Genomic DNA, 13,630 nt, shown 5'->3' with positions numbered 1-13,630 from the left:
CCTCTAATTCTATTGCTGTTCCTCAACACGGAGAGACAGTGATCTCTTCAAAGAAGTTCACCCAACTGGTCTGATCGCTAGAGATCTAGTTTCCACTCTACGCCTTTCTGTCCTCTGAGGGTACCGTATTTTCTATTGGCTTTTAGCGTTCTCAACAAACAGAAAAGTTCTTCCAAATGGTGCCTCCTCCACAAAGTCGTTTAAGCAACAGCAGTTGTAGCAGTGACACGTAGGCAAAGTATTTGAGAAATGGCTCCTCATCCCTTCAAGCATTGATATTGACCACATACAACACAAAAGGGACTTTGACAGCGATCTTGGCTTCTGCTCATTGGGAAGTAGACTAAGACCAGAGCATCTTTTTTTTTTTTCTTTCTTTCTTTCTCAGTTTATCACAAGAGCTGAAGTTTGGAAACACCCAACTGTCAGTGTGAAGTTGGACTCTTAAGTTTAAGTTATGCTACATCTTTACATTCACCAGACTCCTAACAGTTCAGCCTTTGGGCCTAAAGCAATTGCATGCATACTTTCACTTGACACTAGTTCTAAATTTCAGACTTATAAAACTTCTGAGACAGAGAAACTCTGAATGTCAATAGCTTACATTGTACAAAACTCCTTCAAAGTATGAGCCTGAAAGAAAAAAAAACAACAACAACACAATAACCACACATGTGAGCATGCAAAGACACAGACACAGACACAGACACACACACACACACACACACACAAGATAAAAGAGGAAGAGGCACAAAGCAAAATGCAGCAACATTCCTTAAGAGGTTTTTATTTCTTGTATTTTTCTCTTTAAGTATGAGTTAGTCTCTAAAAGGGGACATTTTTCACAAGTCATTTCCAAGGCATGTAAACAACTGCCTTCTAAACCATCCTAGCAGAAATCAACATGACTATCTGTGAAATAGATTATAAACTTGAGTAGATGTTTCACAATAATTGTTGAGCATGAAGGACTGCATCACTGATTTGACAAGTGTGGAAAACACTTTCTAAATTATATAGATGTGAGCTTAAGCGATCATTTTCCCACTGATAATTAAATCCTCTTATAGCTTGGTACCACATTTTTGATTCACGAACAAGGGTTTGGAAAGTCACTTTTTAGCAACGTAAGACAGATCTACTGTAGCACTAAAAATGAGTACCACTCAGTATACAGAAACATTTCTGGAGATCAGAGGCAGAGAGCAAAACGCCCTGTATATCACAACACATCAGGGGTTGATGAATGCTTGTTATGGGACCAGCATGGGCACAACCCAGCTGTCAACAGACCACTTCTTCTAGTGCTATCAGGGAACTGGTGATACTGAGGGTCCTTGTTTCTTGGAAAAGACGTCCTTCCTTTGGATAGCTAGCCTATCACGGGCTGCTATAGCCCCTCACCCCTCTTTGTGAGTAGCAGCAGCAACCATCCATTTCACCACTTTCAATTCCAACCACCACCTTCAAATTCTTTAGCTTAATGTTATTAAGACTGCATGTAAAACTGTGTCTTATGTTAACAATCATGTAAGAAATTGAAAAACACAGAGTCCTTGAGCAGGCTGATTTGAATAGCAGGATCTGACAATATGAGAAGTAACACACTTGATACTCTTGACATTCTCAGGTTTTGGGTTGAGAAATACAATGCAGGTCCACTGAAGAAACAAGGCACAAATATACTAGATAGTTGCATGAATCATTGTTTGCATTTGGGAACAGTAGTTGTTGAAATAGGTAATAGGTAACGTCCAAACGGCTAAAGTACTTCCTACCATTACAGAGGAAACAAATTTCTGAACTACATTCTTTGTCATGTAGTAGGAGATCAGATGTCAGAGGTCTGGTCAATAATTCCAGAAATGGATGGAAGCATCTCAGATGCTTTTTACAGATTCAAAAGAAGAAAAACAACATATAAGCAAAGACATGGAGGTGATGGTGGTGGAGAACAAATTTTTAGTTTAGGGAGGACTTTTTTGCTCTAAAATCTTTATTATTATTTATTATCAAGTAACACTTCACTGGATTCGACTGAAAATTGAAATCTTTGTTTCATAAATTCATTAGTGCTTTAATTGTGTCAGGATGAGAATTAAAGAGTAAATATATCAAACATATACACATATGCATATGTATACAATATTTTTAAGTGTACTGATATTTCTTATTTCCTCCAGCAGAGGTCAGAAAATAGCAATACAGGAACATGAAAATCTATGTACCAAAAGAATATTTTAGAGTGATTTTCTCTAGATAAGATTATTGAAGGGTTTTTTTAATTGTTTCTCTCTACCCAAGTTTTCTTCTTATATTTTTTACAATAAACCTGCTTTCCTTTTGTAATAATTTGAAAGCAATAACATTCATTTGAATTTCATGAAGACCAATGTTGGCATATGTATTTATTCTGTATCAAATCAGAGATAGTGCTTAATTATTTTCTTAGCTACATGTGGATTATACAAAATAGCTAAAGAAAGAAGCATATTTGGTCATCACTCTGAGAAATTCAAGTATAACATCCTTGCCACAACTGATGACTATGAGCAATCTCTTTCAAACAAGGAACATAGTGTCGGTGGAAAGATTTCCAGAAAAAACAAAGTGTCCTGAACATACCCCTGACTGCCAAGAAACTCTGCCCACACAAAGACAGAAAAATGAATTTAATTTCTAGTCATCATCTCCTTTGTCCAGAGAAATCTAAAAGAGATCCTAGTGTCCTGGAAATTCAGTCTCTGCAAGTCTTAAATGTTAGGACATGAAGACAGAAGAAATCAGTCAAGATGATCTACATATAAAAGCCGGGAACACAATGAACGATGTTTACAAAGAGTTGCTGATGAATGTTCAATAAATCACGCTATCACCATGCTTTATTTTCATTTCTAATTCATGTGTCTCTTTTCCCACTAGACACATATGGAAGCAAGGTGAAAAGGCTCATAAAACAAACTCCGAAGGTCAAACAAAACATTTCTTATAAATGTTACCCACATTATACCAAATCAGATAGATTTTAATTTTCTGTTTCATTAAACAATTCACAACATATAGTCTATTATTTGTCCTTCTTAATATTATCACCCACAAATAATATACACGTCAACACGATTATGTGATTCAAAACTAACTGTTGATAGTTTCTTCTGTCTCCTAAGGGTATAATTTTTTCCAGTGAGGAACTTGTCTCTATATTGCTCAATTCCATTTAAGGAGATAAGTGAGGAAAAGAGGAAAGATTGAAATTAAAAATCTCTGCCAGTCCTTCTGTGGGACTTCAGAGTAGGATCCAGGACAGGTGACTGTTTGTCAGAGAACATCAGTGATATTTTGTACCAAGACAGAGATGCTGGGAAAACAAGCATCAGGGAGGTGTGAGAAGAGTCTAAAGGGAGAAACATGGTGGGAGACTGGAATCCACAGAAAAATGTGGCCAGTGAGAAATCACCAAGGGCACCCGGTTTGAAGAGCTACCTAGAATTACAATGTCCAATATTAAGTTCTAAGTTGTTTGTTTCTGTGATTGAACCCCTCACCCCCACTGTTCAAAACTTCAGTCCAGTCTACTGCACACAAATGCTCGGGGTAGTCCAAAGAAAGTCAAGACAAAAAAGTGAATTCTAACCCAGGTTGACATAGAGCAAAGGACAGAAGAGAGTCACAGGCCATGAATGTGAATGAGCATATGTATCATGGAAGCAAGAACCGTGGATCACAAATGATCATGAGAATGTGAGACCCAGTAAACTCACAGAAATTTGAGGGAGGTCAATGGAGCTTTCCCACAGAAGATGAAATTTGGGACTTGACCTATTTTTATGCAAATCTCGAAAAGAGAGTGAGTTCAGCCTATATATAGGACATAATAACCAAATTTCAAAATAATTACATCAGACATATTGCAAATACTCTATCACATGATGTCTAAGATAGCATTTGTAAAACTGTACACAAGTTTTTGTATCACATGAAAGAGCCCTAATTATTCTAATAGAGGTATTTAATAAATCACAAATGTTTTTTCTCTATTGGTTTTGTTCAACATGTTACCAAATGGTTAATACCACTTCATCAATAACCTTCCCAAATAGATTTAGAATTAGCCTTTGATAACTGTAAAAAAAATTCTTAGAATGGTTGAAATATACTTATAAAATACATATGCATCATTCAAGGATGAAGGAGATTGTCTGAGGGGATGATCTGGAATTTGTACTAATATATGGAAATACCGAGGAGAAGGCAATGGCGCCCCACTTCAGTACTCTTGCCTGGAAAACCCCATGGACGGAGGAGCCTGGTAGGCTGCAGTCCATGGAGTCACTACGAGTCGGACACAACTAAGCGATTTCACTTTCACTTTTCTCTTTCATGCATTGGAGAAGGAAATGTCAACCCACTCCAGTGTTCTTGCCTGGAGAATCCCAGGGACGGGGGGAGCCTGGTGGGCTGCCGCCTATGGCATCGCACAGAGTCGGACACCACTGAAGTGACTCGGCAGGAGCAGCATGGAAATACCGATTGAAAAATCTCCAAATCCTTCAAAGGTTGGTCCAAACTTACCTTTGTATGGTGAATCAGACGCTCTACTTCATTCACTTTGTAGGTCTCCAATCCTAGTTCCTTGGATAATCTTAAGATATGATTCTGAGTTGGCCCAACATAAGCTCCTCCAAGGTCCACATATTTAACTTTTTGGTTCTGTTTCCCATGGAAAGAAATAAAAATAAATATTTGTGAAAATGTTATTCTTAAGATAAAAAAGATAGCCCTAAAAAAAAAGCAGATTGGCATTTCATAGGTTCTAGACACACTCTTGAGAAATCTGTATGCAGGTCAGGAAGCAACAGTTAGAACTGGACATGGAACAACAGACTGGTTCCAAATAGGAAAAGGAGTTCGTCAAGGCTGTATATTGTCACCCTGCTTATTTAACTTCTATGCAGAGTACATCATGAGAAACGCTGGACTGGAAGAAACACAAGCTAGAATCAAGATTGCCTGGAGAAATATTAATAACCTCAGATATGCAGATGATACCACCCTTATGGCAGAAAGTGAAGAGGAGCTAAAAAGCCTCTTGATGAAAGTGAAAGAGGAGAGTGAAAAAGTTGGCTTGAAGCTCAACATTCAGAAAATGAAGATCATGGCATCCGGTCCCATCACTTCATGGGAAATAGATGGGGAAACAGTGGAAACAGTGTCAGACTTTATTTTTGGGGGCTCCAAAATCACTGCAGATGGTGACTGCAGCCATGAAATTAAAAGACGCTTACTCCTTGGAAGAAAAGTTATGACCAACCTAGATAGTATATTCAAAAGCAGAGACATTACTTTGCCGACTAAGGTCCGTCTAGTCAAGGCTATGGTTTTTCCAGTGGTCATGTATGGATGTGAGAGTTGGACTGTGAAGAAGGCTGAGCGCTGAAGAATTGATGCTTTTGAAGTGTGGTGTTGGAGAAGACTCTTGAGAGTCCCTTGGACTGCAAGGAGATCCAACCAGTCCATTCTGAAGGAGATCAGCCCTGGGATTTCTTTGGAAGGACTCATGCTAAAGCTGAAACTCCAGTACTTTGGCCACCTCATGCAAAGAGTTGGCTCATTGGAAAAGACCCTGATGCTGGGAGGGATTGGGGGCAGGAGGAGAAGGGGACGACCAAGGATGAGATGGCTGGATGGCATCACGGACTCGATGGACGTGAGTCTGAGTGAACTCCAGGAGATGGTGATGGACAGGGAGGCCTGGCATGCTGCAATTCATGGAGTCGCAAAGAGTCGGACATGACTGAGCGACTGAACTGAACTGAGACACACCTTGAGGAGTATCTATAGAAAGTTGGACTCTGTTCTCAACTCTACCTCATTCATGCAACTAAATGGTTATTGCATCATTCCTAATTTTAAAGCAAAATTGATTAGACTTGAAATAAGGAAGAGATTTCTGAACCCCATCATTCTCACTACGTACCACAGTGCTCTGGGTTTTACTGGCTTAGATTTGTAAACTCTGAATTATTGATGAATTTCTCTTTACTTAGCATTTCTGGCTAATTTTGAGGCACCTAACGCTAGAGGAAAAGCAAGAAAGGAAAGGACCACTTTTTTTATTGAAGTATAGTTGATTTACAATGTTTCAGGTGTGTAGCAAAAAGATTCAGTTTTATGTGTGTGTGTATGTATATATGTATATATATATGTATATATATATATATATTCTTTTCAGATTCTTTTCCATTATAGGATACTAGAAATTTTTTATATACTTCCCTGTGCTATACAGTAGGACCTTGTTGTTTGTCTATTTTATATATAGTAGTGTGTATCTCGGAGAAGGCAGTGGCACCCAACTCCAGTACTCTTGCCTGGATAATCCCATGGATGGAGGAGCCTGGTAGGCTGCAGTCCATGGGATCGCGAAGAGTCGGACACGACTGAGCGATTTCACTTTGACTTTTCACTTTCATGCATTGGAGAAGGAAATGGCAACCCACTCCAGTGATTTTGCCTGGAGAATCCCAGGGACGGGGGAGCCTGTTGGGCTGCCGTCTATGGGGTCACACAGAGTCGGACATGACTGAAGCGACTTAGCAGCAGTAGCAGCAGTGTGTATCTGTCAATCCCAAACTCCTAATTTTAATCCCAAACTCCCTTCCCCTCTATTCACTTTGGTAACCATAAATTTGTTTTCTATGTGAGTCAGTTTCTTTTTTCTAAGTTCATCTGTATCATTTTTAAAGCATCTACATATAAATGATATCATATGATAATTCTTTCTTTGTGTGACTTTCTCCACCTAGTATGATAAACTCTAAGTCCATCCAGGAAATGACCATTTCTTTTGTGGTTTGTTAATCCAGAATACTTGAAAGATAGCATTAGAGTCCTAATTTAAACCTTTGAAATTGCTCTTATGTTCAGTAGAAAGGTTTTCATATGGTTTTGAATTAGCTTCATTTGCAATGACTAAGGACCAACCTTTAAAAAAGAGTGAACACATCCAAACATAACTGGATTCCTAATAGTCAGGGACACTAGAGCAGGTCCTCCTTTTGTGCTTTTGTTTGTTTATTGTATGGTGGTATGATTTAGTCGCTAAGTTGCATCCAATTCCTGAGATCCCATGGACTATAGCCCACCAGGCTCCTCTGTCCATGGGACTCTCCAGGCAAGAATACTGGAGTGGGTTGCCATTTCCTTCTTCAGGGGACCTTCCCGACCCAGGGATGGAACTTGGGTCTCTTGCATTGGCAGGCGGATTCTTTACCAACTGAGTCACTATAGCTCCCCCACTTAAAAAAGGGGGGAATATATATTTCACAAGGGCAGGGAATCTTTGTTTTACTCACTAATGTATTTCAAACATCTAATTATTGATGCAATTGTTTATGGGGAAAGTCCCAAGTGTTATGAGGCAAGAAGAGAAAAGGGACAGAAGAAAGCCATGGAAAGAAAGCAAGTTGAGAGGCCATGGAGTGTTTTGAAGTAATTTTCACTCTCTTGAAAAGAGTCAAGTGAAGTTCAAGACTTTCAGAAAGAAAAAAGGAAACTCAGTTTCAGGGTCATATTTTTCCAGCCCATTCTTATTGTCTTACCCTAAGGGTGTAAGTCCTGCCTCCCACGCGGTCCCGGGCTTCCAGAACAATCACATTCAGGCCAGAGTCATGCAGAAGTTTGGCTGCTGCCATACCTGGTAGAAAATACAAGAAGAAATCAAAAATAAATAAATAAATAAATAAATAAATAAAAGAAGAAGAAGAAATCAGAACCAAACACTGAACTCCGGATAAGCTCCCCGTGCTAACAGCCAATGATTAAAGTCCATGTTGGCTCATACACATAGCGTATCATCACGTTCAACTTAACCAATTTACTGGTGTCTAGGGTTTCTCTATAGAGACCCAGATTCCAAGTCTGCGAAACCAACTGCTATTTCTTGAAAGAATAAAAAGGGTTTCATTTTTAGTAAAAGTCTCAAACCCTAAAAAACTTCTTTGGTCACTATATCAAAATGTTTATCTTAGACTAAATTACATGATTATGTGTCTGACAACATGAAAGAAAACACAGAGCCCCACAAAATAGAAATGTATAAGCCCCAGCAAACCCAGGACCAAATGGAGCAATTGACTTCATTCTCAAGGTAAATCTGAAAATCCAATAAATTTAAGTGAAGGAGCAAAGGGGGGAGTCAATCTTCAAAGCATGTGAAAGGACCTAAAATTCACTATTAAAACTGAACTTTTCGAAGTTGATGTAAAGTTACAAAACCAAAGACATAAAATGCAACTCATTTAATTGTCCTCATTCCCTGTAGGATTCATCACTGAAGAATAAAATGACTCCATTCATTTATTCATCTATTAATGCAGTCAAAAATACTTTATGCCTACTACAATTCCAACATCATGAATTCAACATAACAAAGCAGCTTATTGAGATACATTTACATACAATAAACTTTAACCAATGAGTTCAGTGAGTTTTGATAAAGTATAAAGCTTAGTGTAAAGTTCAAATATGTAATTTTTGGTATAAGTACATCCTGAATGTAGTTTTTGATCTCACAAATCTTAAAATTCTGCATCTTTAACTTACAGAGTTTAGTAAGAGTTTTTTCAGACAAGATAACTCGTATTCTTATCACAATGAATTGAATTTACTCAGTTCCAAATACTTTACTCATTTGCTTTATGAAATCAAATAAAATCAAGGAAATGCCAAGATGCTGTGCCTTAAAGAGAAATGAAGTAGTTTCTACCTTGTCTTTTAAAAATAATAGTTCTGGAACTTTTAGATGAAATGTCAACCCACTCTAGTGTTCTTGCCTGGAGAATCCCAGGGACAGGGGAGCCTGGTGGGCTGCCGCCTATGGGGTCGCACAGAGTCGGACACAACTGAAGCGACTCAGCAGCAGTAGCAGTGTGAAAAAGCGGAGAAGGCAATGGCACCCCACTCCAGTACTCCTGCCTGGAAAACCCCATGGACGGAGGAGCCTGGTGGGCTGCAGTCCATGGGGTCGCTATGAGTCGGACACGACTGAGTGACTCCACTTTCACTTTTCACTTTCATGCACTGGAGAAGGAAATGTCAACCCACTCCGGTGTTCTTGCTTGGAGAATCCCAGGGATGGGGGAGCCTGGTGGGCTGCCATCTATGGGGTCGCACAGAGTCAGACACAACTGAAGTGACTTAGCAGCAGCAGCAGTGTGAAAAAGGGCTTCTCCAGTGGCTCAGTGGTAAAGAATCCATCTGCCAATGCAGGAGACACAGGTTCAATTCCTGGGTCAGGAAGATCCCCTGGAAGAGGAAATGGCAACCCACTCCAGTATTCTTGACGGCAAAATTCCATGGATAGAGGAGCCTGGCGGGCTACAGTCCATGGGGTCGCAAAGAGTCAGACATGACTGAGCAACTGAGCACAAGTACAAGTGAGAAAAAAAAATCCTTACAAAAATAGCTCATATTCCTATAGTGTGCACCACATTTCAGATGCTATTCTGAGTGTTTTATTGTATCAATTCAATGAATTTTCACAGCAATCCAATTTAAAAAAAGGTACTACTGATATTCCCATTTTATGGCTCAGGAAACTGAAGCACAAAGAAGTGTCCAAGATCACATAATGAGCCAGCAGCAAAGCCAGGCAGTTTCACTTCAGTGTCCGCTTCTATAACCACTATGAGCATTGGTTTCCATGGGGCCATGGAGCCATCCTTTTCATAGACTGCATCTCTCAATTTCTGCTTCAGGGAGAAATTACATTTCAAAAGTGTTTTTTACTTTGTTTGGGTCACCATGTTTTGAAAGCACACTTGTATCTTGTGGTTTGATAAGAATCCACGGAACATAAGAAATGAGTCTACCGTTGAAGCCAGAATGAAAAGAGGAGGCTCCATTCACCCTCTGTGAACTGTTCTAAAAGAAGCAGCCCATTTTTTTTTTACGAGGCTGATGTGACATTTCATTATTTGAGTTAATCCACCTTCTGATAACTGTCCTTGGGGTCAAGGCCAGAACATCCAGCAGGTGGTGGGGTGATGGTGCCAAAGTCCACCCCCCACACACAGTGTGCACGAGCATTGCACAACCCTAATTTAGAAATACAAGGCTTGGATTTTTAACTACAGTTTCCCAATTTAACCTCCATAAGGAAAAAAAAGAAAACGTTTCTACTGAATCAAAATTGCCCACGATTCAATGCCATCTCTCTTATCAAGCATCAGTTCAACAAATGAAATATGAAATAACATGCAGCCATAGTAACAGCAGTTATCATGGAAATCAGATAGACTTGCTAAGCATGTTGAGGCTTAAAAAGTGGCTCAGAATGAAACACAATATCACTCAAATACACTAGTATTTTATATTCCACAAAAGATACTACTAAGTAAGTACCTGATGCTATACAGAAACATTTACTAGAACGAGCCAGGGTCTTATCAAATCATTGACTAGAGTTCTCTAGGTTCGTGTGCCTTAAAAAGGCATAAATATAAATTACAAAAGTATCTTTAAATAGAGCAATACAAAAATATGTTGTGGGAAATACCTCACAATTTGTCTCACTCATGCTCCTGTGGGGTGGTATTCAAAATGCTTGTTGGACATCAACTGACAAAGACTGATTTGAAAAATAACTGATCCAAATAACAATAGCTTAAAGAAAGTCCCTGCAGTTTGTTTCTGTTCAGTCGCTAAATTGTGTCTGACTCTTTGCAACCCCATGGACCTCCCTGTCCTTCACTATCCCCTGGAGTTTGCTCAAACCCATGTCCATTGAGTTGGTGATGCCATCCAACCATCTCATCCTCTGCATTTTAGGAAGAGGGAGTTTTAGGGTACCAAAGAAACTGAGGAGTTGGAGTCTGGTCCGGAAGTTATTAAGACTGTCAAGATGTATAAACAACAAGGTCTTACTGTACAGCACAGAGAACTATATTAAATATCCTCTGATAAATCACAATGGAAATAACACTTTAAAAACAATGTATGTGTGTATATATATATAGAGAGAGAGAGATAAAAGAATCACTATGCTATACAGCAGAAATTAACCCAAATATTGTAAACCAGTTATATACTTCAATAAAAATTTTTTTCGATAAAGAAAATTTAAAAAGTTTGTTTACATGTAGTTCTCAAGGGAGGGGCTTCCCCAGTGGCTCAGTGGTAAAGAATTCGCCTTCTAATATAGGAGACAAGGAGATGTGGGTTCAATCCCTGGCTTGGGAAGATTCCCTGGAGGAGGAAACGGCAACCCACTCCAGTCTTCTTGCCTGGAAAATCCCATGGACAGAGGAGACTGGTGGGCTACAGTCCACAGTCCATAGTGTTGTTCAGTGTTACACAACTGAGCAACTGAGCTCTCAAGGGATTCCTCACCGATGACTGGCAAAACGATTAATGGTTTGATTAATCAAAAGATAAGCAAACAACAAGGACCCAAAGCCCCCTGGGCTGACAACAGGGTTGTTTCCCAAGAGTTCATGTTTATGTCAGTAATTTGGAACTTTTAACACATTGTGCCATAAAACAAAAATAGGAGAAATGGTATATTCTCTTGGAAGTCTGAGAATTTTAAAATGTAATACTATTGTGAAAAATAATATAAAGTAGAAACATTAAACAGTGTAATCAGTGCTGTTGAAACCCTTAGGCAATCATTTCCTGACACAATGCAGTAACAGCTAAAAAAAGGAAAAGAAAATATCTACGATAATAACAAACCATCATAAAGCATTGAACGTTGCTATGCTCTGTGTGAAGAAGTGGCATTTCACATAAAAAACCCATTTGATTTTCACCACAGTACTGACAGGTATTATTATCCTCATTTTAAAAAGAGAAAAAAAATGGAGATTAAGAGACATTCACTGACTTGCCATAGACTATTCAATTAGTAAACGGTGAGGGTTCAGCCCCAAACTGGAATTCTTAGCCACCACCCTTGGACCAAAAAGCAAGAGTTAAAAATGCAGTAACTCTATACACAGATTGATGCAATATCTTAAAAACATTCTGCTGCCCATCTAAACAGAAGAATCTTAAAATATTGGTTTTTCTTTTAAACAGAGATTTAATTTTTGCAATCAATTTGAGAGTGAAAGTAAAGTCTCTCACTTGTGTCTGACTCTTTGTGACCCCATGGACTGCATGCAGCCTGCCAGGCTCCTCCATCCATGGGATTTTCCAGGCAAGAATACTGGAATGGGTTGCCATTTCCTTCTCCAGGGATCAAACCCAGGTCTCCCACACTGTGGCAGACTCTTTAGGCAACCAGTTTAGAAACAAGTGCACAATCGCTGCCTACTTTTAAAAAGCTAATAAAAACTTGAGTTTAATATGCAGGATCAAAGAATATTTCACAAACAAGTGATTATTTGGCACTTTCAGAAGTAGCCCTTATGTGTCCTAGACAGGTCGCTGATAAGATCACCTCACTTGTTAGTTCTTTTTTTTTTTAAGTTTTTTGGTTTTTTATTTATTTATTTATTTATTTTACTTTATTTTACTTTACAATACTGTACTTGTTAGTTCTAAATGGTGCAGGATCTATGGTATTTTGCCTCAGGGAGTCTCTTTTGGATGAGTAAGCATAGCATGGCATAGCTGACTAAATGGTAGACGAAAGCCTAATGGCATGAAATGATCAAAATATTGCATCTCCCTTTCCACATAGTTCACTTGGAAAATGTTTCCTCAAGGTGATGACTATCTCAATTATTTGGATATTTCAATCTGTATTAGATACCCAAATTATTTTAAATACCTAGAAATCAGTGGTTTGCAGCATTATTAACATTCTATGCGTCCTGTTTTGTGCCACGGAAAAGGGCTTAAGAGTTAGAGACTGTAGGAGACTGAAAACTACACAGGGCAAGGAACAAAAGGGCCTCTTCTAAGAGTCTTAAGAACAGTGAAGGAGCTGGGATTTGAAGGAAGATAAAAATCAAAATCACCATCTGCCTCACTCTTTGCTTTGTCAGTCTGTCTCATGTCCTTTCTTTCAAAAGCTGATATTTAACAGAATTTTTCCGCATTTTGAAATACAAGGCTAATTGTTCTGAAAACATTATCAAATATCAGTACTTCCATGTTACAAAGGACTTTTTCTCAGTTTAAAGTTACCAAAAAAGTATCATTGATCAAAACTGAGAAAAAAAAAAATTCACGGTACCTCAAAGCATCTCTAAACTTATAACTCTAGTAAACCTTATAAGCACGCTCTTAGGAAGGAAAAAAGCCAAAAACATGCAAATAGCCCTCATCACCTCTGTCACCTCTGACAAAGCAATGGTTTTATGAGAAAATTCTAGAAACAACCAAGTGACCTTCTAATCAAAGAACTGGAATACTTTGATGTCTCTACAAAGAATGCCTTTTCAGTTATTTAACACATGCACACACACACAAAAGAGGCTGGGGTAAGAAGAAAAAATATCACCAATGTGAGACTAAATTCATTAAAGGAAAGTGGCATTTATAGGTACAATTCAGACATTAATTGCTGAACTCTTAACACAGAGTATAGAGGCAGGTGGACATGGGTTCAATCCTTGGTCAGGGAACTAAGATCATACATGCCGTGCAGTGCTGCCAAAAAAAGAAGAAGAATAAAAAA

General features: G+C 38.7%; 1 protein-coding gene across 1 annotated transcript in view; it reads right to left on the bottom strand.

Moving 5' to 3' along the window:
• Positions 1 to 13,630, bottom strand: part of MAOB (monoamine oxidase B) — a 119,918-nt gene that overhangs the window by 72,537 nt on the left and 33,751 nt on the right. The window contains exons 2-3 of the mRNA XM_052662936.1: positions 7,602 to 7,696; positions 4,573 to 4,710 (exon numbers count right to left, since the gene is read on the bottom strand). Of these exons, the coding sequence (XP_052518896.1) occupies positions 4,573 to 4,710; positions 7,602 to 7,696 (233 nt within the window). The remainder of the gene's footprint in view (positions 1 to 4,572; positions 4,711 to 7,601; positions 7,697 to 13,630) is intronic.

This window comes from Budorcas taxicolor, chromosome X (assembly GCF_023091745.1).
Source record: "Budorcas taxicolor isolate Tak-1 chromosome X, Takin1.1, whole genome shotgun sequence".
Lineage (NCBI taxonomy): Eukaryota > Metazoa > Chordata > Mammalia > Artiodactyla > Bovidae > Budorcas > Budorcas taxicolor.
This window is presented reverse-complemented; position numbering and strand designations above follow the sequence as displayed.